Source organism: Capricornis sumatraensis, chromosome 2, assembly GCF_032405125.1.
Source record: "Capricornis sumatraensis isolate serow.1 chromosome 2, serow.2, whole genome shotgun sequence".
In the NCBI taxonomy this organism is placed as follows: domain Eukaryota; kingdom Metazoa; phylum Chordata; class Mammalia; order Artiodactyla; family Bovidae; genus Capricornis; species Capricornis sumatraensis.
In genome coordinates this window covers 144,158,220-144,182,539 of record NC_091070.1, presented here as the reverse complement: position 1 = coordinate 144,182,539, position 24,320 = coordinate 144,158,220, and the positions used below count along the sequence as shown (strand labels likewise).

The 24,320-nt window shown below is 35.7% G+C and overlaps 2 protein-coding genes across 7 annotated transcripts in view; one reads left to right on the top strand and one right to left on the bottom strand.

Annotated features, from left to right (window-relative positions):
- The window catches only part of TRMT13 (tRNA methyltransferase 13 homolog), a 19,373-nt gene extending 11,067 nt beyond the window's left edge, over window positions 1-8,306 (top strand). For 3 of the 6 annotated variants that reach the window (XM_068964011.1, XM_068964010.1, XM_068964009.1), the window contains 4 exons: window positions 257-329; window positions 4,448-4,522; window positions 5,795-6,227; window positions 6,539-8,306. In XM_068964011.1, coding sequence (XP_068820112.1) covers window positions 257-329; window positions 4,448-4,522; window positions 5,795-6,227; window positions 6,539-6,734 — 777 coding nt within the window. In that variant the 3' untranslated portion in view covers window positions 6,735-8,306. Of the gene's footprint in view, window positions 1-256; window positions 330-4,447; window positions 4,523-5,794; window positions 6,228-6,538 lie in introns of those variants that run through there. The other 3 variants (XM_068964015.1, XM_068964013.1, XM_068964012.1) reach the window with 2 other exon arrangements.
- Window positions 6,869-24,320, bottom strand: LRRC39 (leucine rich repeat containing 39). Its single transcript, XM_068964016.1, has 8 exons — window positions 24,208-24,320; window positions 17,115-17,220; window positions 15,583-15,739; window positions 14,871-15,007; window positions 12,083-12,228; window positions 10,948-11,100; window positions 9,909-10,045; window positions 6,869-7,019 (listed from the first exon to the last, which is right to left on the bottom strand). Exons 1-8 carry the CDS (start codon window positions 24,318-24,320, stop codon window positions 6,964-6,966), a joined length of 1,005 nt encoding a protein of 334 aa, XP_068820117.1. The 3' UTR covers window positions 6,869-6,963.

Below are 24,320 nucleotides of genomic sequence, written 5' to 3'. Positions count from 1 at the left end.
CGATCCCTGGGTTAGGAGGATCCCTTGGAGAAGGGAAAGGCTACCCACTACAGTATTCTGGCCTGGAGAATCCCATGGACTTGCTATTTTCTGTCACAGAATATACAATTAACAATTCTACTTTTTAAATACTAAAAAATAAAATGGAAAATTGTTAGCTCTGACTTTTGAAAATAAATAGAAATCTTTTTATTTTCATAAAGCTTTTTTTCCCTTACATGAAACCCATTGTTTTAATAATGTTCTATTTGTACAGGTAGATGGCAAACACAGAAAGAAAAATTCAGTGTTTGAAAGACTTCAAATTGATATTCAACATCTGTGTTTGAGTAAGTTGCATAACTTTCAGTTGCTCTTCCATAAATCAAAGAACTTTCAAACTCTTGAGGGTTGCTTAGAAGTCCAATCAGGCAGAACAGTGCTTCAGGAAAAACAAAGATTAATCCATTTTTAATATAGAATTTTATATCTAACATTTAGATACATTTAAATGGGATGAGGGTTGACAACTCTAAGAAATTGTTTTTCAGGATCAGCTAGACATGAAATGTCATACTAGAGAATAGTTTAAAAATATTGATAATATGCCCTTATCTTGCTTATTTGTGCTGTTTAATTACTGAGTTGGTTCATGCCATACATTAGCCTTCTGCCCATTGTTAACATGACTTTAACAAAACTGTTACGGAAATGAGCTAGTTCTCTGCCTAACTAATTTGTGAAAGATACTCCCACAATTTTAAATTGTACCAAAGAAAATAACCTATCTCTATGGAACTTATTTCATACACACACACACATACCCATGAATCATACTTTTTAATGCCCTTTTTATACCTTTTTTAGAATGAAAATAATACATTCATATGCCAGCAACCTCTTCTGCTAATTTTAATTCAGCCCTGTAATGCAACCCACCATTGGCCCATATAGTAAATAAAATTTGTTCATTAATTAGTAGATAATTTATAATTTTTTTTACTTGGTCTTCTAAAAATGTATTTAAGGTCCTATATATAGCACATGGAACTATATTCAGTGTCCCCTGACAAACCATATTGGAAAAGAATATGAAGAAGAATATATATATATGTTTATATAGCTGACACTTTGCTGTACAGTAGAAATTAACACATCATTGTAAATCTGCTATACTTAAATTTTTTTAAAGAGGTATAGCTTTAAAAATTGCACTTTAATTGTCTTAAATTGTTCTAATACATTTATCAAGTATTCTGTTAGTTGCCATCTTCCTGAAAAAGTCTCTTCTGGATCCTTCAGACCTGTTCCAGTCTAGACTGGGCGTGCTGTCTTCTGTTCCTGGGGCACAACTGTCAACCTTAAAACTTTTCATTCTCATCCCGGGGATTCCCTTCACTCTTGTAGGTTGAAATTTATTTTTCCACATTTTTTTTTTCTCTTTTGGCCATCCTGGGCAGCTTTTGTGATCTTAGTTCCCCAACCAGGGATTGAACCCTCAGCATTGAAAGTGCGAAGTCCTAACCACTTGACCTCCAAGGAATTCCCTATTTATCTACATTTTATCCCACATCTTCCTCTGTTAATTTACTCTTCTTGGGCAAAGACCTCCTCTGTAGCTTCCTGAGAAACACTTGCATTAGAGAGAAATTTGATGCCTTGCATTGTCTGAAAATATCTTTAACTTTACCCTTACACTTGATTTGGCTGAGTGTTTTCTGTTTCTGGGGTTTCCCTTGTGGCTCAGCTGGTAAAGAATCTGCCTGCAATGGAAGAAACCTGGGTTTGATCCCTGGGTTGGAAACATCCCCTGGAGAAGGGAAAGGTTACCTCCTCCATTATTGCTGGCCTGGAGAATTCCATGGACTGTATAGTCCATGGGTTCACAGAGTTGGACACGACTGAGTGACTTTCACTTTCAAAGAATTTTGAAACTATTACTCCATTAGTGTTGTCGTTCAAAAGTTCAGCGCTGTTCTGAGTCCTGATCCCTTGTCTATCATCTCCTTTTTTATTTTCTAGAAATGTATAGGCTCTTTCCTTTGTCCTCAGAGTTCTACCTTTTCACAGTGATGTGTCTTGCTGTGTCATAGTGTATCTGTTGTGCTGGGCACTTGATGTGCTCTTCTGTTTATAGCAGCGGTTCTCAGCTAAAGACAGTTTTGGCCCTCAGGGAGAACTGACAATGTCTGAGATATTTTTTGTTGTCAAAAAAGTAGACATGTTGCTAGCTAAATGGATACAGACCTGAGCCCTGCTAAATATCCTATAAGGTACAGTACAGTTCTCCACAACAATGAATTATTGGAGCCAAAAGTTAATAATGCCAAGGGTGAGAAATCCTGATTTAGAGATTCCAGTATTCTCAGCTTTCTGGGAAATTTTCTTGCATTCTGGGTAATTTCTTTGCATTCTTTCTTTCTTAACTTTCTCTGCTTCAATTTTTCTTTTCTCCCTTAATGGGAGAACTTTTATGATTTAGTTATTAGACCTCCTGGAATAGTTCTCTACTTTTCTTGACTTTACTTCTCTGTTCTATATCTTTTATCTTTTTTTTATATACTTTTGCAAATTTCTTCAACTTAATTTCTTCTATCATAGTTTTAATTTCTAAGATCTTTTTCTCTGAATTTATCTTTGTTATTTTAATTGTTCTTTTTTTCATAATTGCAATATCTTTGTGAGGATATTAACAATACATTTTTAAAGAAGTATTCTCCCTTTAGAGTCTATATGCACTCAGTTGCCCTTTTCCATTTGTTTTGGTCTGTTTCAACTTAGAGGCTCTGCTCAAACATCTGTGCTTTTTGATGGTGTGTTCATAGTGAGGATTGAGGGACTATGAACTCTTGAGTCTTCAAGTGGAATTGTTGGCTTCAATCTCCAGTTGAAGTAACTTGTCTAAAACATGATCTTTCCTCTTGGGCTGGTCAGGTTCCCCAAATAACACTTTTTTGATCACCTGCCTTGAGGGTGAGAGTCTAGTTACTAATGTTGTAGGACCCAGTGAGGAGTAAGAGCTTTATCCATATGCATACTCACTTAATCCTGCTATTTTACCACACATCAACTTCCCACTTCGGGCTTCCGTCATGGCTCAGACAGTAAAGAATCTGCCTGCAATGCAGGAGGCCCAGGTTCGATCCCTGGGTTGGGAAGATCCCCTGGAGTAGGGAATGGCAACTCACTCCAGTATTCTTGCCTGGAGAATTCCATGGACAGATGAACTTGTCAAGCTGTAATCCATGGGGTCATAGAGTCAGACATGACTGAGCGACTAACACACACACACACACACACAGCTTTCCACTTACCGTCCTTCAGTCCAGTGACCTCCTGTCTTAATTGCTTCAGAGAATTATCTAGTTTTCCACCAGTTGGTAAAGAGGTAATCATCAAGTGGCTATGAGATGCAGATCTGACTACTTCTTAAATAGACTTTCTGCCAGTGTACTATTATTCATAACATAACTGTCTCAGCTCTTCTTCCAAAATTCCTGATGCCCCCAGTTCCATAAGGGCTTGCTTAGACAACCTTTCTCTTCACTCTGATATATAAGTTTCTTTAATCACTTTTCATGGACAAACTGTTCTACTTGTTAGCAGTTTCTTCTAGCATGTGATACCATCTGAAAGCAAGCAACAGAAAATTTGAAATATTTACTAAGGACCTCCATTGGACAAATAACTGTGCTGGGTGCTATAGCTGAATTTGTAGGGAGAAACATACTTTTCATTTCAGAAACTTAGAAAAAGGAAAATGAATTGGATGGTGGGGGGGTGGGGGTGTTGGAAACGGAAGCCATAACTGTGATGTTCTGCATTTTGCTACATTACCTTGTAGATGTTTTTTTTTTTTACTTTTATACCACTGTTATGACTATTTTATTCAGAACAGTGTGAAAAGCTAAAATAATGTCTTATTCTTACATAAGATTATATCTTATTCAAGATACAATAAAAGCTATATTTTTAGCTTGATGATAATACTGAGTATATGATATTGTGTAATGTAAAATGTTGGTTGTATTATTCATGTGTATTTGTCATATATATTAGTTATGAAAAATAAACCTGTTAGGGAAATTTTTGAGTCCTTTTATCAATGGGTAATAATATTTAGCTAAATAAGGTATCAACAGGGTAAAGTCCTGAGTCAGTATGGAATAGCACTGGCCTAAAAAATCAAGAAGCTTTAAATTAGGAGGAAAGGCCCTACTGGGGATGAGGTGGGAAGAAAAAGAAAACAAAAAACTTTTTAACTAATTCTCTCCATATCAGTAGTCATCTGTGTTACTTACCAAGTCACTACATCTTTGAGCCCCTTATTTCTAAGCTATAAAGCGAGAATTTTTTTGTTTGTGCCTCTTTTGGCCCTAAAATTCAAAGATTCTAGTTAGTTCTCTTTGGAAGCCCACTTAATGCTTTATCTCACAAGAGAACTAACTTAGTTCTTATTTCATTTCAGACAAGATTCCTTTGCTAAGCAAAGAAAAACTACCTGTTGTAGGAATTGGAAAGCATCTGTGTGGTGTGGCAACAGGTATGTAAACATACAAATAATGTTGAGATGAATGCATTAAGTTTTAGCATGAATGAGTCTCTTCAGTAGTTTTAAATCCTTGTTTGTAATTCATTAATCTTCTTAGTAGCACTCACCCTGTATTATATCCAGTTTTAGAGCTTTCCTATTTAGTTGCTCATTTTGGCCACTTCATAGGATGAATTAAGAGTTTTATGTGTAAATGCTGTATTATAAGGGCTTCCCTGGTGGCTCAGATGGTAAAGTGTCTGCCTGCAGTGCAGGAGACCCGGGTTCAATCCCTGGGTCGGGAAGATCCCCCGGAGAAGGAAATGGCAACCCACTCAAGTACTCTTGCCTGGAAAATCCCATGGACAGAGGAGAGGAGCCTGGTAGGCTACAGACCATGGGGTCGCTAAGAGTCAGACACGACTGAGCGATGTTAAAAAAGGGTGGGGGGGAAACCTTAAAGTTCTTTGGGTTATATTTCATCCAAAAGGAAATCAGTCATCAGTCATTTACAGAAGCTATTATGGTTCTTTTCCTGAAGCTACTCATTTTTTTTAGAATTGCTTAGGAAGGACTCTCCTACTAGAAGATGATTATTTATCAAAATTGTAGGGGAAACAAACAAAGAAATGTTAAGATGTGTTGTCTTAAGCTTGGACCCATCAGATGTAGTATGATAAAGTAGACAGAACATGGGCTTTGAAATCAAACAGTGCAGGGTTCAGCTTTGTTGTGTAACTCTGGCAGATTAAACTGTGAGCCTCCGGTGAGGCCTACTTTCCACATTCTGACCCTCTTCTTAACTCTTCACTGTTTGCTATGACTATCTTACATTTCAAGACTGACCCTGAACATCAGCTTCAGTAGATGCTTAGCTGATGACTTTCTTCTCTATTTCTTTGGGTTCTTTAAGTTCAAAACTTCCCTGGAATATATATGTAGAAAACACAAATTTTTTCTTTGCAAGTCATTTCCTCAACAAGGGTAAGAAAAATGAGAGCCAGTTTGAGTAGTTGGACTAAAAGTTTTTCAAATTTTAGATCTTCAGCTTCACATAGTTTTTTGGGGATGGGGGAAGTTGACTTTATGCAGAATAAATCATTAGAGAAAATTATTCAGTAATGAGAAAAGAGCAAATATGAACAAAGTTGATATTAACACAAGTATAAAGCTAAGTAGGTTTTTGTTGTTGGGCTTTTAAAAACCATACTGCCTAATAAATTTAAAAATTACTTATTTTTAAAGATGATGTGGTTTGGGGGGGCCACATAATTGTGTTTGCAGATCTTGCATTACGATGTTTGGTTGAAACCTATGCTGCCAGTTGTGAGGAAAGAAATGAAGAACCTTTAGCCAAACGCATAAAGAATGATAAAACAGAAAAAGAAATTAACACTTTGGCCAAGGAAGGAAATGAAAAAAATATCCCAGAGAAGTGGACCCCTGTGGCTGGCATTGTTATTGCACTCTGTTGTCACCACAGGTGTGATTGGAGACATTATGTGGGCAAAGAATATTTCAGGGCTCTGGGCCTTGGAGCAGTGGATTTCCACTATTTCCAGCGAATGAGTAGTTGGGCGACTTGTGGGATGCGAAAAACGACTTTGGAAGCTTCAAATATTTCCACAAAAAGAAGAGATGAACAGATTGATGGCAGTGAAGAGCATGATGATGGAGGATACAGAATCACTGATGACAGCGCTGAGAGTTTGCCTGGGTGAGTGGCTACTTTGAAGTGCACCACACTAAGGCAGAAATACGTTATTATTGCTGTACTTTATTTTTAGATGAGTATTGCCAAAGATTCATTCATGAAAATATATTTTACCATCTAATTTTAGAATAAGTTAAAATACACACACTTTTATTATGGCATTAACAAAACGTATCTTTGAAGCATAGAACATAGCACCTAGAACATACTGTGCATTATTTTATCAGTTTGTCAATAAATAGGAATAGCTAAAATAATTTTTATAAGGTTTTACAGAATTTTAATAATGTGTTATGTGTGTTTATTCAATTTAGGTTTCTTACTGTTGAAGAAAAGAAGAAAATAGGGCATCTTTGTAAATTGCTGATTGACCAAGGCCGAATCAAGTATTTACAGCAGAAAGGCTTCAGTCCTGCTTTACAGTACTATATAGAACCTCTGGTATCTTTGGAAAATGTATTGTTAACTGCTTTACCAAATCATTCTTCACCACCAGAAACAAGTGCTTAATAGGAAAGAAATTTTGAACAACATCTGTCTTCCACCAAAAAAAATTTTTTTAATTGTATTTTTATATTCATGGAAATATCATTTAAATAGCAGATAATGTGAACTTTAAAAATGTTGTGGCCTCATTGAACTTAGGTAATGGCTTTGTTTTTTACTTTAGAAATCCAGACATTAGAGAATTCACCAAATTCCCAAAGCAATCCTCTTCAGCAGGGCATCTTGAATTATACTATCCATCAGCATCTATGGAGTTTGGGGAAGTAGTTGAGCAGTTGACTTGGTTACCTGAAGTACATAACATGCCAACATGTAACAGGTACATTCACTTTCTATTTGCATTAATTTTAGAAACTTATTTTCCTTTGGTTTTATTTAATACTTTTTATTTTTCAAGTTCAAGATGTAATGATCAATTATCAGTTTACAACAAGGACCAATCTGAGAATTTGGCTTATGTATGGATTTTTTGTCCAGGCAGATCTGGAAAGAATAATTAATTGTGATTATTTCTTTCTATTACAAATAAATACAGAATTGTTCTCAGTCAATTAATGAATTTATCTTCAGATTTCAAGAGCCATACCTGTATTTATATATTATCAAAATTTATTCATGACAGACACTAAAACTAAAGAGGTAATTGGATAATTACCTCTTGGATAATAACTAATTGGATGATTATCTAGTTAAAACTTCCAAAAGGATACTTATAAGCCTAATTCACAAATTAAATTGAAATTTGTAAATAACTTCTGAAGTTAATTAGGCATCAGTATCTTTTAATGGGTCATTTTTACATATATAAGGACAATTACAAGTATATTCTCTCCTGCTTGGGAAGATAATTTGGAATAAAGTAGAAATTAGATAGTGATACCAAAAACCTCACATTTGGGCCTCAGCTCATAAGCAGTTTCTATGCACAAGTAAACATTAAACCAAACATATGGTAGGACTGTTAGTCTTTTCCTCATCTCATCCTTGGTTTATTTCTGCTTTATTTGTAAAAATTGTCTTAATCATTGTACATTTGCCAAGATAAAGATCCACAATTACTAATTTAGATACTATAATGATATTCTTAAATAACTAGTATTTGTAGGTCTATGAGTATGTTAAATATAAAGTCTAGCACATTTTTACTTTCTGACCTTTCTACTTAAGTCTTACATATCTCATGAGACTGCCTAGGTTCAAATCCTTACTACTTGATATCTTTGTGCCTCAGTTCCCCTCTTGAAATGGGGATGATGAAGATAATAATACCTCACAGGGTTGTCATATGAGCATTAAGTGATATAACATATTAAAATGCTTAGAACAGTTGTAAGTACAGAGTAAGTACTTAATAAATACTATGTTTTTAATAGTACTAATTCATAAAAATATTTTTAATGACAGACTTGGTTTTATTATCTCTGTTTAAGTTGTAACCTTTTTTCTCTTGTTGTAAGTTCTATGTCAAATATTATTAAAACAAAGTAGTTGGATTATTTTTAAAATTAGCTATTCATGCCTGCAAATTGAGACCATAAAGGAAGATAATAATACATTGTAATAAATTACAGTGTATTTTTGCTGAGTTAGACCAATTTTGCTGAATTAGGCAATGCTAATTTGTGTTATGCAGTCTATTTTACTTTATTCAACAATTTTTGCCTGGAAATAAAAAGATACTCTACAACAGACATTATCTTTGTTATGCTTCATAAAACATACATACGCACACAAGAATTATACTGATGAAGTCCTGTGGACCATTTAGCTTAATGAATGTTTCTGACAATAATACCAGTTACTCTATGGGAAGATGAGCCATAGAATACTTGCTGTAGATCAACATGCCAGCTGTAGGTAAAGATTATTGTTTTCCCCAACCTTGCTTATTTCCTTCCCTCAAGATAACATGAGACAGTGAATATGTGGGATATACATAGGCGCTATTTCTTGACCGGCAAAATTTGCAGGTTCAGTAAACTTAAACTTTAGATTGATCTACACAACTGCCTCTTCCTTCATGTCCCACAGGCACATCACATATACTGTGTTGAAACTTAAGTTCATGTTCCGCTTCTACCACCAGACCAGCTTCATTTCCCTATCTCAGCATCACCAGTCATCTAGTTGTTCCAGCCAAAACCAGATTCATCCTGGACAACTCCTTTTTCTCATCTTCATTCAGTCATCAATTCTGTCTCCTACCTGTCTTTTATATATTTATACTCTGCTATCCAAACCTAGGCCCCAAACTATTACAAATTTTTTACATATCTTCCTCCAATCTGTCCTCAATGTTACTGTTTCTGCAGCCTTGCTACAACAGATCTAATGACCTTCCTTGGGTGTCGGTAAAAATATTTTTTCCAGCTGAAAATACTCTTTACCTTTTGCTTGGATTATACCTGCTCTTCAAAATAACTGAAGATGTAACTAAATTCTGTGTTTTAACTGAAAAATCTTCACATTTTAGTGAATTATAAAATTTTTCTATTACTAGCAATGTAGCAATGTTTTCTACTATCCTGTTGCTTATTTTTTATTAACAGAAAATTATGCCCTTTGTCCTCTTCCCCTTGGGTTAAGTCATTCTGTCCATAATTTTAAAAAGCAACAAAAAGGTTTTAATTCTAAATTATCAGTGATCAAAATCTACACATCAAAAACTCACATTGTAACTATTAGCTAAAATCTATGTTCTCTTGATAACATTTCACTCCTAGGCACAGTAGCAAAATGTTTTTTCTTTTTCCTAGTCAATTTTTTCTATTTGTGGATTATTGCAGAAAAAGAGGAAACAGTAGGGAAGGTAGTGTTTAATGAGTAACTGGCATAACAAACTGATAGAATGAGGCAGTGAAGCTTTAAGAATTACATCTTCATTCACTTGGTCGTGCTTCAAGTTCTTGACCAAAGAAATTTATTTCCTGACTACTTGAAAAGGCTTCTTAACATTTTTACAACCTTTCTCTCCAAGGCTTTATCAAACTTGTGAACACATTTGAATTTCACTTTTTTTTTTCCTTCAACAATATTGAGTAAGAGACTAGGATTTGACAGAAAAGGTAAGATGGAATGAAAAGTCTATAAAGGAATTCATATATATATCTATATATATATACACATACATGCATTACTAAAAAAATTTTTAACCTGTGTTCTATACAAATCTCATACCTGCTCTCCGTGACTCCTCTATGTATGTGTGCATGAACTGAAGGCCGAATAATTCCCGTTCCTCTTCCTCATCTGTGTTTTCACTGGGAGGAAGTGTTACTTCCAATTTCAATGGGTTGTCTCGGAAGTTGACAAACCTAGCAGTTCATCAAAAAACAGTATTTTTATAGGTGCCATAGAAGTGTACATTTATTTTCCTGGAGAAAGATCAAATGATAATGTACTAAATTACTCTTTTTTAACTGGTTTCAATAACTGAACATCTTGGTGAGATGTGATATATCCCAAGAATCTTTAAGTTTCTTTCCTAGAAGAAAAAAATATTAGCTTTAGACAACTTATTTTTCAAGCTTGTAAAAGCAATTATTAGTCCATAGCATATGTTTAATGTGGTATAATTTAACTTGCAAGAGCAGTCTCAATGCATCTCAAAAGTACAATTAATGCTATGAACTTAAATTTTCTGCATATTTTTAAAAGTATGTCTTATCTATCATTATATTTTCACCATTGGGTACAGGGCTCAATAGTTGCTAAATAAATGAATGATTCTGTTGAAAGTTGCGGGATTTGTTATGAATTCCAATGGCTTATGCTCACTGTCAGGAAATTAACTTTTGGAAGATACTTGAGGAAGATCTGTTAGTAATTAACTTAGTAAAAAGTTGTATTTAACATTGCCTGTGTCAATTTGTAGTTATTTAGAAGGAAAATAATCACTATTCTTAACGGTTTTGGTGTTTGTATCATGGATAAAGTTTGTTAGCAATTACAAAGATGATTTTCAGGAAGAGGTCACCAACAGATGACATTCCTTAAAGCTGATAAATCCCACTACTGTTTTAGTTTCAAGGATTCTTGAGTAATTTAGGCCAGTATTATATGAACCCTATTTATAAATTATAGCACTTCAAAGTTGGAAGAGATTTTTTAATGTATTTATTTATTTGAATGAGAAATCTATTCATAACAATTTTTTCATATTACTTTGTTCTGCAGCTAGAAAGGAACATGTGGGTTCTGTGTCTACAAGTTTTACCTTAGATTGGTCATCTCTTCCATACGCACTGGAATATCTTGCAGTTTATTGTTGCTGAGAACAAGAGTACTCAGATTTTTCATACTGCTGATTGTTTCTGGCAAACATGTTATTTCATTCCGTTGCAACCATAATGTATGTAGATTTTGCATTCTGAAGAATTAAAAGAGGTTTCTGTGATTAATCACATATAATATGAAAACCCTGGTTCTTATTAAAAAATTTTTAATGTCATACTATATAATATCTTGTTTAACCAGTCTACCTGAGTTAACTGACTTAACATTACCTGATTTTAGGGAAACTAGATCAGGGAGCTAATCTCCGTTTACAGTACAACTCCCATGTAGTAGTAGAAATGAAATCAAGGTAATTAATTCTTCACTATTTCATAGATTTCTTGCAGAAGAACTGCTAAAATGTTATATAATCTTAATTAGAATCTTAAAAGCAAACTCAGAAATTATTAATATGCCCATTTAGAGCAAGGCAAGTATGCATATTGTTTAACAGCGTGGACTCAGGCCAGGGTGCAGGTGTTGATTAGTCACTAAGTCATATCTGATGCTTTTGAGACCCCAGGGGACTATAGCCCACCAGGCTCCTCTGTCCATGAGATTTCCCAGGCAAGAATACTGGGGTCGGTTGCCATTTCCTTCCCCAGGGGATCTTCCAGACCCAGGGATCAAACCCCACATCACTTGCATTGCAAGTGGATTTTTTACAGCTGAGCCACTGGAGGGCGTGGATGCCTGGGTTCAAATCGTAGCTGTCACACTTACTGTGATCTTCAGCAATTCACTAACATCTCTACATCAGTTTCCTCAATCAGTTTTTAAACTGCACAGAGCAAGCACTAAGCAATGTTGTTATTGTGGCATATTCTTGTCAATTTGTTGATTTCAGAAAGTCCATTTTTCTGTCCCAAACCTCATGCCCCCTCCTTTTTTTTGTCTGCACCACATGGCTTGTGGGATTTTAGTTCCCTGGACCAGAGATGGAATCCGAAGTAGCACTAAACAGATCTATTGTGAGTGATTATCTCTGGGGTCTCGTTTGCTTTGTTTGTTGTTTCTTATTTGTCATAGATGGCGTCAATACATCTCTTGGTAGTTAAAAAAAAAAGTTATTTTACCTTTCTATAGTATCAGGAAGTTGTTTGAGTCTGTTGCTTCCCATATCAAGCCACTCAAGAGCAGGCATGTTCAACACAGCAGGAGGGATTGTAGTAAAGAGGTTCATACTCAAATCAAGGTGAGTAAGCTTTAACAAATTGCTGAGCTGAAAAGGAAGGCAAAGTGTTTCAAAATGTCCACAATGTACGCTACTGCAACACTCACATTGGTAAAGGAGATATTTCACGTCGAGTGTTTACGTCATGCTTGGGCTTTATTTAGTCGTAGAAATCCATAGCAAATTTGAGAGAACAATAAAGCTAAATAACCTCCAGATAAATGAAAAGTTCTCATAGAAAGTTCATCTATTCAGAGAAAACATATCTTCCAAAATCACCAAGCTCCGGGGTTTAGAGCACCCACCTGGCAGAAGCTTTTGTTTTTCTTTCTGTGAGTATGTTTTCCTTTTCTCTAGTAGTGGAGATTTTCTTGGGAAAACCCGAAGTTCAGAATAATGGTTATCTTTGTTAAACCCTCTTTTTTTGTGCCTGATGCTTTACACATGTTATCTCAGTCAATAGTATTTACTGTTTGGTAAATTCTGTTTTTTAAAACCAGTAAAAAGTTGATTAAGACTAACGGCACCAGTGTGCTCAGCTTAAGAAAGCAAATATATTGATATCACTGTAGCCTGGTAGGCTGCAGTCCATGGGGTCGCTAGGAGTCGGATACAACTGAGCGACTTCACTTTCACTTTTCACTTCATGCATTGGAGAAGGAAATGGCAACCCACTCCAGTGTTCTTGCCTGGAGAATCCCAGGGATGGGGGAGCCTGGTGGGCTGCCGTCTCTGGGGTCACAGAGTCAGACACAACTGAAGTGACTTAGCAGCAGCAGCAGCCCTCTATATCTATCTCCCTTCTTCCTCTTGAAAGATAACTCTATCCTGAATTTGGTATCTATTATTCCCATGCATTTTCAAATGTTTTTATTACTATACATAAATATATGTCTTCTATGTTTTTCTCTCTATATATTACTATTATGTGTATTTTTTCAGAAACAAAATTATCTTTTTATATGTTTCAAAGATGATACTATACTTAACCTTTCTTTAACTTGCTTTTTTCTCTGTGTCAATCTTTATATGAATTCATGTTGATGCGTACAGCTCTAGTTTAGTCATTAACTTTACAAAGTTAGTACCTTTTTTCCCTTTTACGGACAAAATGGTTTAGAGAGACCATGTGACTAGAAATGATGGAGCTATGATGTGCACTCAAGTTTTCATGGACCTAAAGTCACAAAATTTCTAAATTTCTCTTTCTTCTGTAGAGAACGTAAGAATTTAGTTAAGTTTTACAAAAGATTCTCCATTTAGTTAGGCAATTCTATGTTTTTTTTCTCTCAGGGCACATCCAGATTCATTCCACAGCTAACTAAAACTTGAAAAAATGCAGAGATACAGTGATTATGGGTAATGCAAAAAGGCAGTTTTCCATTTAGTAGGTGATATTTCTCCAACTTTGGAATTCAAGTGATGAAAAAAAACACTTTTTCAAAACTTGTCATCAGATTTAAAATTTTTCAGATGGTTCAGAATTGTATATAAAACGATTATTTTTACATTAGCATAATTGTTTTTGTGTTACAGTGTTGCATCTTAATGGCTTAGAGGTACATCTCCTGTAACAGGATTTCTCAATGGTGCTAAGATCCTTTGGTTCTAGAAGAATGAAGAAAAATATTAAAACCATTATAATCTAAATCTTCATTTTGCCTATGTGAAAACTGAGACCTAGGTTAGGTAAAGTGGTATGTTCAAGGCCACACAGCTACCTTTAAGCCACACTTGGAAATAATTCCAGGCTCATGATCTCAGTTCAGTATCTGTTCCTATAAAAGCTTTAAGTAAAGACATTAAGGTTAAGATAGGTTATTAGACACACCCAAATTCACTTTTTACTGACAGAACCAAAACTAAAAACAAAATCACAATAATTAGGAATTAGAAATGAAATATTTATTGGCCCTCTCTTAGATAAAAAGAAATTGTCCCTATGATCATGATTTTCATCATAATCAAGTATGATAACCAAGACAAGGTGGGAAAGGGGAATAGTCTCTTGAGTTTTATTCTTTTACATAACTCTTATCCCGCAAAATCATTGTTTTCTAGGCAAAGCACCATGGAAATCTCCTTTGCTGATTCATAAGAGCCTTAAATATGCTTGAAAAATAATATAAAAGTCTGTATCTCTATGATCAGTTTTACCAATAACAAGATATACCAATAAAAGTTTGAAGCCTTCACAAGCCCATTGCCTTGGCTTTTCCTTGATAGAGCCTGGGAAGCTAGCAAATATACTTCCTAATCTGAAGAATTCATGTCTTTTCACTTCACCTGTATCTCAAAAGCTGATCACCTATAAAAACCAACAGATAAAAAAGAGTTTTTCTATCACCATGCTGCCTGTTCTTTATGATAAGGACATTCATTTAGTATTATGTAATTACTTCATACTGAGCTGAGCCTTCAGTTCTGGGAATAGAAATGATTCTCTCTCTGGCCTTCAAAGAGATCACAGTCTAGTCAACAAATAACGTTGGTACTGTGCCAATAATAGAAATATCTTTTATGCTAAATAGGTCTCTAATTAAAAACATGCATTATAATAATAAATTGTTTTCTCTATATTTTCTGAAATTTATAGCATTTTTTTATTAGTGTTATTTTTAGTGATCATACAGGGGAGAAGTAAGTCACTAGTAGATGGAAAATATCATAGGCATTTACATCATTCTGACCTCTTGTGGAAGATCACTTATGTCTCTGTTAACAGCAAGTTCAAGTTTCTCCAAGCTGGCACAGTAACTTAGTTCCATGGGGACAGTTTTGATTCTATTGTAGCTAAGAATCAGTTCCTGAAGTCTAGTGAGCAGTCCTATGGAAAAATAATATACAATAAATAGCAGAGGGATATAAAATACTGTTTCCAGTTATTAAGTATTACAGCATAACTTACTTTCCAGGTTCAAATTGGGAAATTCACATTTAGGCTCTTCCCTTTTCCTGGTATGTGTCCTGCCCCTTTTTCAGAAAAGCAGCAGATGATTTATCATACATGCAAAAAAATTTTTTTGTTCTGGTTTATCTGTACTGTATCCTGACCAGTTTTCCATTTGGGGATTTTTTTTCCTCCATTTAAAGAATTTTATCTAATTTTTCTTTCTTGTCTTCAATCAGTTCCCTTGTAGAAGGAATAACTGAACTAACAATATTGTTTCCAGAATCAATACAATATTTCCAATACAATATTATTTCCAAAGAGACTTTTCTTGCATTTAACCTCATCTTGAATCACCTCAGTAAACCCAGAAGCTTGGATCCCCTGGAAGCTTCAATTCAGATGTTTAGAGTTTTCTCAAGATGTAGGACTATATAAAGATGAGATCTTTATTCCATGAATCAAAAAAAATTCTCAATAAAAAACACAGGAATAGAAGCCATCTTCCTTACCAATTCCTCGAGGTATCTCAGAAATTGTGTTTCGAGATAAATCTAACACAATAAGGTTCTGGAACCTTCCAATGAATTCAGGAATTTTCAGCAAGCCAATTCTATGAAGTTGCCATTCCTGTAGCTGGTTCAGTTTTAGTAGAGAAGAAGGGAGAGTCTAAACTCAAGTAAAAGAAATGACAGAGTTACTATATTACTTAAATTATTTCAGTATCATACCACATTGAAATGTGATTGTAGAGATATTACTTGATTTGTAAAAGAAATGAGGCATATTTTTTCTTTAATGAATTACATTTCCAAGTGCTTTGTGCTACTTCTAAGTTTGAAGAACTTTACTTTCCAAGGGGGATGCTAAACCTTCAAACCCCAGTCAGAATAACATAAACAAAAATAAGGTATTTTAGTCAATATTGCTCACACATAGAGCTGTGTTCTAAAGACTCTATTAGGCTTAATGAGAGTACATATGTTATTGAAAATGAGAATATGGTGGTTAATTGAAATTATAGAAAAAGATCATTTTAATCAATAATTCAAACTTCTCTTCCCTTTCTCTTTTTAAAATTCTTTGCTTAGTTTTGGCTGCTTGGGTCTTTATTGCTGCGTGCAGGCTTTCTCCAGTTGCGGTGAGTGGGGGCTAGTCTCTAGTTGCTGTGGCCTCTCTTGTCAAGAAGCACAGGCTCTAAGCAGGCAGGCTTCAGTAGTCGCAGCACACAGACTCAGGTGCCCCATGGCATATGGGATCTTCCAGGACGAGGGATAGAACACATGTCCCCTACATTAGCAGGGGGATTCTTAACCACTGGACCACCAGGAATGTCCCTTTCCTTTCTGTTTCAAAATAGTATCATGTTTTAGAGATGATTTTCTTTTAAATTAAGAGTTTTAAAATTTCAACTATTCTGAACTCTATGCCTTTTCTCTATTAGCCTAAAGTAACCAAAAGACAAAATAAAGGCGGTAACCACCTTGTTAAATACACCAATGTGTATGAAGACAAACACTGAATTAAGGGATAAAGTTAGCCCTTGTTAAAATTAGACTAGGCCTAACACAGAATAATTAAACAGATACCTGTTTGTATATGTGTATGTGAATGTGTGAAAGAGAAAAAGGGAGGGAAGGAGAGAAAGAAGATAATATGAATCCGATTGTGGACCTAAGAAAAATTAATATACATTTCCATTTTGTGAACTTTTAGCTGAGCATTAGCTTTGGAAAGCAATATGATTTTTGTTAAGCAGTCTTTATGAAAAATGAGAAAATGCTTATTAGAAGGATTAGTGGAGAAAATATTACAAATGACTTAAATTTAGGCAGCATTAAAGCACACTGGTTGAATTTTTGAACAAAAAAGTTGGGAAGTTACGTTCATTTTCAGTTCCTATTGCCCAAATTCATTTGGTATTACACACTATTAAAATCAGAATTCCTAACTATTTCAGACTTAAGCACATAGTCTAAGAATCATTCTCTCAACTCTCCCACACCATGCAAAATATAAAAAATATTGCTTCTATAAAGCTTACCTTCCATTCCTCTTTTTCTATCTTTAAAATGACTCTCCCATCTTCCTTGGTGACCTTTTCTCTTAGCTTGGTTAAGCATACTCGTTCTTCCCAGATTCGCACCAGCCTAGGAGACCAGGAAATCATTTTAGGTCACAGGTAGTAACATAGGTAGCATTCACTTTTGTATGAAAAAGTAACCCATCAAAAACAAACATTTGATTGACAGTATCTGGAAATCAGACAAGAATTATTTTGTAAGACATTTAATTTGATTAATATGATAAATGCCCTCTTTTTAATGTTTTGAAAAGTATTATACCTCTCGTTAGATTTTTTGCAACAGATTTGTTAAGATATAATTCACATACCATAAAAATCTGACACAATTTGGTGTTTTCTGGTATAACTGCAGAGCTGTGCAACCATTACCACTCTCTGATCTGAAACATTTTCAGCACTTAAGAAAGAAACCCCATGCCTGGGCAGTCACTCCCCATTCCTCCCTCCCTCAGCCCCTGGCAGCCAATAACCTCCTTTCTATATCTGTGTATTTGCCTCTTGTAGATATTTCATATAAAACGTATTCTATAATATGTGGTCTTTTGTGTAGCAGGATTTTCTCCAAAATTTGTGCATGTGTGTATCAGTACTTATTTCCTTTTTATAGAAGAATAATATTCTACTCCATCAGTTCAGTTCAGTTCAGTTCAGTTGCTCAGTTGTGTCCAGCTCTTTGCGACCCCAAGGACTGCAGCATGCCAGGCCCCCCTGTCCATCACCAACACCCAGAGCCTACCCAAACTCATGTCCATTGAGTCAGTGATGCCATCCAACCATCTCATCCTCTGTCGTCCCCTTCTCCTCCTACCTTCAATCAGACCCAGCATCAGGTCTTTTTAAATGAGTCAGCCCTTCACATCAGTACTAGAGTTTCAGCTTCAACATCAGTCCTTCCAATGAACACTCAGGACTGATCTCCTTAAGGATGGACTGGTTGGATCTCCTTGCAGGCCAAGATACTCTCAAGAGTCTTCTCCAACACCACAGTTCGAAAGCATCAATTCTACAGTGCTCAGCTTTCTTTATAGTCCAACTCTCACACCCATACATGACAACTGGAAAAACCATAGCCTTGATTAGATAGACCTTTGTTGGCAAAGTAATCTCTCTGCTTTTTAATATGCTGTCTAGGTTGGTCTTAACTTTCCTTCCAAGGAGTAAGCGTCTTTTAATTTCATGGCTGCAGTCACCATCTGCAGTGATTTTGGAACCCCAAAAAATAAAGTCAGCCACTGTTTCCCCATCTATTTGCCATGAAGTGATGGGACTGGATGCTATAATCTTAGTTTTCTGAACGTTGAGTTTTAAGCCAACTTCTTCACTCTCCTCTTTCACTTTCATCAAGAGGCTCTTCAGTTCTTCTTCACTTTCTGCCGTAAGGGTGGTGTCATCTGCATATCTGAGGTTATTGGTATTTTTTCCAGCAATCTTGATTCCAGCTTGTGGTTCATCTATCCCAGTGTTTCTCATGATGTACTCTGCATAAGTTAAATAAGCAGGGTGACAGTATACAGCTTTGATGTACTCCTTTCCCAGTTTGGAACAAGTCTGATGTTCCATTTCCAGTTCTAACTGTTGCTTCCTGACCTGCATACAGATTTCTCAAGAGGCAGGTCAGGTGGTCTGGTATTCCCATCTCTTTGAGAATTTTCCACAGTTTATTGTGATCCACACAGTCAAAGGCTTTGGCATAGTCAATAAGGCAGAAATAGATGTTTTACTGAAACTCTCTTGCTTTTTCCATGATCCAGCAGATGTTGGCACTTTGATCTCTGGTTGCTCTGCCTTTCCTAAAACCAGCTTGAACAGCTGGAAGTTCACAGTTCATGTATTGCTGAAGCCTGGCTTGAAGAATTTTGAGCATTACTTTACTAGCGTGTGAGATGAGTGCAATTGTGCGGTAGTTTGAGCATTCTTTGGCATTTCCTTTCTTAGGAATTGGGATGAAAACGGACCTTTTCCAGTCCTGTGGCCACTGCTGAGTTTTCCAAATTTGCTGGCATATTGAGTGCAGCACTTTCACAGCATCATCTTTTAGGATTGAAATAGGTCAACTGGAATTCCGTCACCTCCACAAGCTTTGTTCTTAGTGATGCTTTCTAAGGCCCACTTGACCTCACATTCCAGGATGTCTGGCTCTAGGTTGGAGATCACACCATTGTGATTATCTGGGTCATGAAGATCTTTTTTGTACAGTTCTTCTGTGTATTCTTGCTACCTCTTCTTAATATCTTCTGCTTCTGATAGGTCCATACCATTTCTGTCCTTTATTGAGCCCATCTTTACATGAAATGTTCCCTTTGTATCTCTAATTTTCATGAAGAGATCTCTAGTCTTTCCCATTCTGTTCTTTTCCTCTATTTCTTTGCATTGATTGCTGAGGAAGGCTTTCTTATCTCTCCTTGCTATTCTTTGGAACTCTGCATTCAGATGCTTATATCTTTCCTTTTCTCCTTTGCTTTTTGCTTCTCTTCTTTTCACAGCTATTTGTAAGGCCTCCCCAGACAGCCATTTTGCTTTTTTGCATTTCTTTTCCATGGAGATGGTCTTGATCCCTGTCTCCTGTATAGTCACAAACCTCCGTCCATAGTTCATCAGGCACTCTGTCTATCAGATCTAATCCCTTAAATTCTACTGCATGGATATACCAAATTTGTTGACCCATTCATCAGTTGATGGACGTTTTTAACTATTATAAATAGTGCTGCTATGAATATTCATGTAAAAATTTCAGGTAGATCTATGTTTTCATTTCTCTTGCGTGTGTATATTCCTAGGAGTGGAATTGCTGGATCACTTCATAAATCTACATTTAACTTTTTTAAACCAAACTGTGTCCAAATTGCTTGCATCATTTTCCCTTCCCACCAGCAGTGTATGAGGGCTCTAGTTGCTCCATAGCTTTGCCTACAGTTGTTAGTGTCCATCTTCTTGATCATAGCTATCCTAGTGGGTGGGAAGTGGTACCTCATTGTTGTTTTGATTTGCATTTATTAAATATCTAATCTATAGATACCTAGTTTAAAAGTTTTTAAAAGGCTTGCAAATGATATAGTTCAACTTCAGAGTTAAATTGTATATTACTATATTCCATTTTATCCAGATTTAGTTTTCCAGATATAAAAATGCGCAAAATTCTGGAATACATCCTATTGAATTTTGGTTCATAGCAAAAATACATAATATCAAGCTATAGAAATGAGTAACAAAAGGTTGCAGAAGGTTACCTATTCCTATACTAGAAATTTTTCACATATGAAAAATAATGAGTTTAGAATTGAAAGTTTTACACTTTTAGCCTATTAGAATGATACAGAATAAACAAAATATAAGCAATCATCAAAGAACATAGATTTAATCAATTTGAATATTTATTTACCAAAATTCTCTTGACATCTGAGAGTTAATTTATATTCTTAGCAATTTTACATACTAACTGACCTTCAGGGAGGGTTTTATTTTAATGAACAGAAAACCAAATATCTCTAAAAATGTAATATTTGCTATCTTTATATGTTTGTGTTTGCAAAATATTTCTATGGAGCCTACATATTTTCATCCACTACTTTTCTGAAAATTAATTTGCTAACAGTTGCACTGTGGCAACGGCTGTGTGTGGCCTTCCAGACTGAACAGTCGCTCAGTCATGCCCAACTCTTTGCGACCCCATGGACTGTAGCCCACCAGGATCCTCTGTCCATGGAATTTTCCAGGCAAGGATACTGGGGTGGGTTGCCATTTCCTTCTCCAGGGGATCTTCCCAATCCAGGGACTGAACCCAGGTCTCCTGCATTGCAAGTGGATGCTTTACCACCTGAGCTACTAGGGAAGCCCTAGTAGGGAAGCTTCCAATGAATGTGATTAAAGGAGACAAAATATATAATGCCTTCTATTCAATTATACCATGTTTTATAAAAATAGGACTATTCAAACGGTAGACATAATGATTATTAATTACTTACTGCTCACTGAGATATACATATTCCAGAGTAAGATATAATGTTGAACAATGAGGTATCTTACTCCCTACACTCTAACTTCAATTGAAGATCTCCATCAAGCACCTATTATATGCCAAATATTATGTTAGACATTGTGGATACAAAAACCTCTGTCCTTAATGAGTTTATAGTGAGGATAACTATTACCAGATAAGTTTATTTCCATCTCTTTAATGATTCACTTATTCTTTCTGGCTCTGTGTGATCTAAATCCAGAATGTATTACTTAATTCAGAGACCATGGACAAGACATCTCACTTCCAAGGATTTTGCCAATAATATATGGGGTTTGGATTAAATAATATCTAGTGTTTCTTCTAGATTTAATATTCTGTAATTCCTACACTGCTTATTTTAAGCTTGAGGCTCTTTCAAGTTTTGAATAGAAATTTTCTACCTCCTCTAAAACCCTTTTATTATACTCTAAAGCCTTTCTCAAATGTCATTATATCAGCTCAAACCCAAGTGCTTAATTTTTTTCCAGGCAACCTTGTATCAAAAGACAGAACAATTTCTGTTTACACCTAAGGCTTGGGGGACTTCCCTGGTGGTGCAGTGCTTAAAACTTCATGCTTCCACTACAGGAAGCATGGCTTGGATTCCTAGTGGGGGAACTTAAGATCCCATGGTGCAACCAAAAAAAAAAAAGTTAAATTTAAGGGTTTTTAGTTAAATCTCTAGCCAGTTTTAGCTGAGTAAAGAGCATTAGATTACATTCTTACCTTTTCTTGTCCCTTGCCTGTTTTGTGCAGAGAAAATTGAAGCTGCTGAAATTAAATGATTCTTAGCCATACATGTTTAATATTGATAGGTGAAAGTCAGGAGTAAAGAAATAACTCATGATTTCTGACCATGTTTTTTAAAAAATTGGATAGGATTTATTAAGAGTACTTGAGTTAACAGAGAACAGTCTTATGGTTGCCAAGGATGGCAGTGTTGGAGGGGGGAGGATTGGGAGTTTGGGATTAGCAGATATAAAGTAGTATATATAGGATGGATAAACGACAAGGAACTATATTCAATAGCCTGTGATAAGCCATAATGGAAAAGAATATGAAAAAGGATATATATGTGTGTGTGTATAAGTGAGTCACTTTGCTATATGGCAGAAATTAATACGACATTGTAAATCAACTATATTCCAGTAAAATTTTTAAAAAAGAGTACTCAAGTTTGTCATAATTGTATAATATAAATATAATAGGTTTTGTAAGAGTAGTTTTACTGTAAAGAGTCAATCTAGGGAAATTTAAGACCTGAGGTTAATAGAATGCTTACTGAGTCAGATTGCTTAGGTATGAATACTAGTGGATACCAGTTCCACATTTATTAGCAGTATGATCTTTGACAAGTTACCTAGGCCTATCCTTCAGGTTTTCCATCTTTAAAATGGAGAAAATAACATCACCCATGTGTCACAGAGATTGCTTATCATTCTCCAATATGTTATTCCTCTTCTTCCTCATAATAGATCCTCTAAATATAACTGGGCACGAGACTTCATTTAGCCATCCTCCCTTGCAGTTAGGAATGGGTCATATGAAGCTTTGGCTAGTGAGACGTTAGCAGAAATAGTAATGTGTGCAACTTCCGGCTAGCCGGAATCAAGTACGTTGGCCACAGTTGGTCTATCTATGTATTTCGGGCCATGAAGTAACTAAAGTCCGTTCCTAAAGGAATGGAAACCATGCCCAGTTGAGCAACAGATAAAAAGCCTGAATGTCTGACGCAATGGAGTGCTATGCCAGTCCTCTTCTTTGCTGGGAGAATACCAGTGATTCCAAGTTTTTACACTCCTTCCAAGTTACCAAAGTATAAATCTTAATTTGTCTAAACAAGTCATACAATCTCATTCCCCTAAAAGGTTACTAGATTAGGGGTATAAAAATGACCTGATTCTGGCCAATGAGAGGTAAAGGAGAGGCTAGCTAGGGGACCTCAGAAAGGTACTTTCATTCTTAAATAAGAAACAGAAATAAATATGATTGTTCCCACTCTTCCGATGACATAACGATATCTGGCTGCGATGCCTGAAAGTGTACCAGCCACCCTGCAACACTGAGAGAAGCTACCCTGAGGACCAAACTGGCATACCAAGATTAGCTGTGGAAGGTGGAAGAAGCAGAGTCCAGAAAATTGTGGAAGCTTTGGAACTGCCTAAACTCAGGACTTCCCTATTGTTTAAGCCATTTTTAGTCGTGTTTTCTTTTATTAGCTGACACAAGACCATTTTTTAAAATGAGATATAATTGGCATATAACATTATATTAAGTCTAAGTGTACAACATAATGGCTTGATATTTGTACATATTGCAAAACACTAAACATTGCCATTCAATATTTAGAAAAAGATCTAACAAGTGATATAATGGGAGCTATATGGAATCTATGAGGACAGGGGCTAGCCTTGTAAAAGTAATGTGATACTTTGGAAACATCCAGTGAGGAAAGTAGGTGTGTATCAATAAGGCAGAGGAAATGAGAGTCAAACTATAACCCAAATAGAGGACTCAGGTGATCCACAGTAGCCCTGGCTGGAACTCACAGCTATTTAGTTAGGTGAGAATCGACTGAACTTTCTAATGCAAGATGTTGTTTTAGCTCCTAGGGAATCTAATGTTGAATAAACAATAGCTGAAAGTAGACTGTTGCTGCTGCTGCTGCTAAGTCACTTCAGTCATGTCCGACTCTGTGCGACCCCATAGACGGCAGCCCACCAGGCTCCGCCGTCCCTGGGATTCAGAAGGCAAGAACACTGGAGTGGGTTGCATTTCCTTCTCCAGTGAAAAGTAGACTAAATGATACTAATTGAACTTTGATGAATGTTGAACAGACTCCTAGGATAATTACTAAATTCATTTGTATTTTCTGTGGCCCGCACCATATGGCCACACTTCATTGTCAGGTGCTTCCTTTAGTTATATGTTGAGTTTTCTGTAAATAAAAACCTCTATAAAATTCAATAATAAGGCAATTAATAAATACTATTTTAATAATGAAGATGTTATAAATTTTTGTTAATTCAAAATAATAAACATGTTTTAGCATACTTTTGTTGGAATTCCTTCTCTCGCTTCAGGTCTTCATTGAGTTTCTTTATTCTTTTTTCCCAAACTTCCTTTACAGCATTGACAGCCCCAGTACTAACCACATTTTCTGACAT

Bases quoted from the DNA above. Each gene is read 5' to 3' on its own strand.
- LRRC39 (XM_068964016.1), bottom strand. From the start codon at position 24,320: ATGTCAGAAAATGTGGTTAGTACTGGGGCTGTCAATGCTGTAAAGGAA. The intron at 11,101-12,082 runs GTAAAATAACTT...TTAATTCTTCAG, and splicing joins CTTCCTGATACTATAGAAAG to AATGCAAAATCTACATACAT. The intron at 10,046-10,947 runs GTAAAACTTGTA...ATGAACTGCTAG, and splicing joins GAAGAGATGACCAATCTAAG to GTTTGTCAACTTCCGAGACA.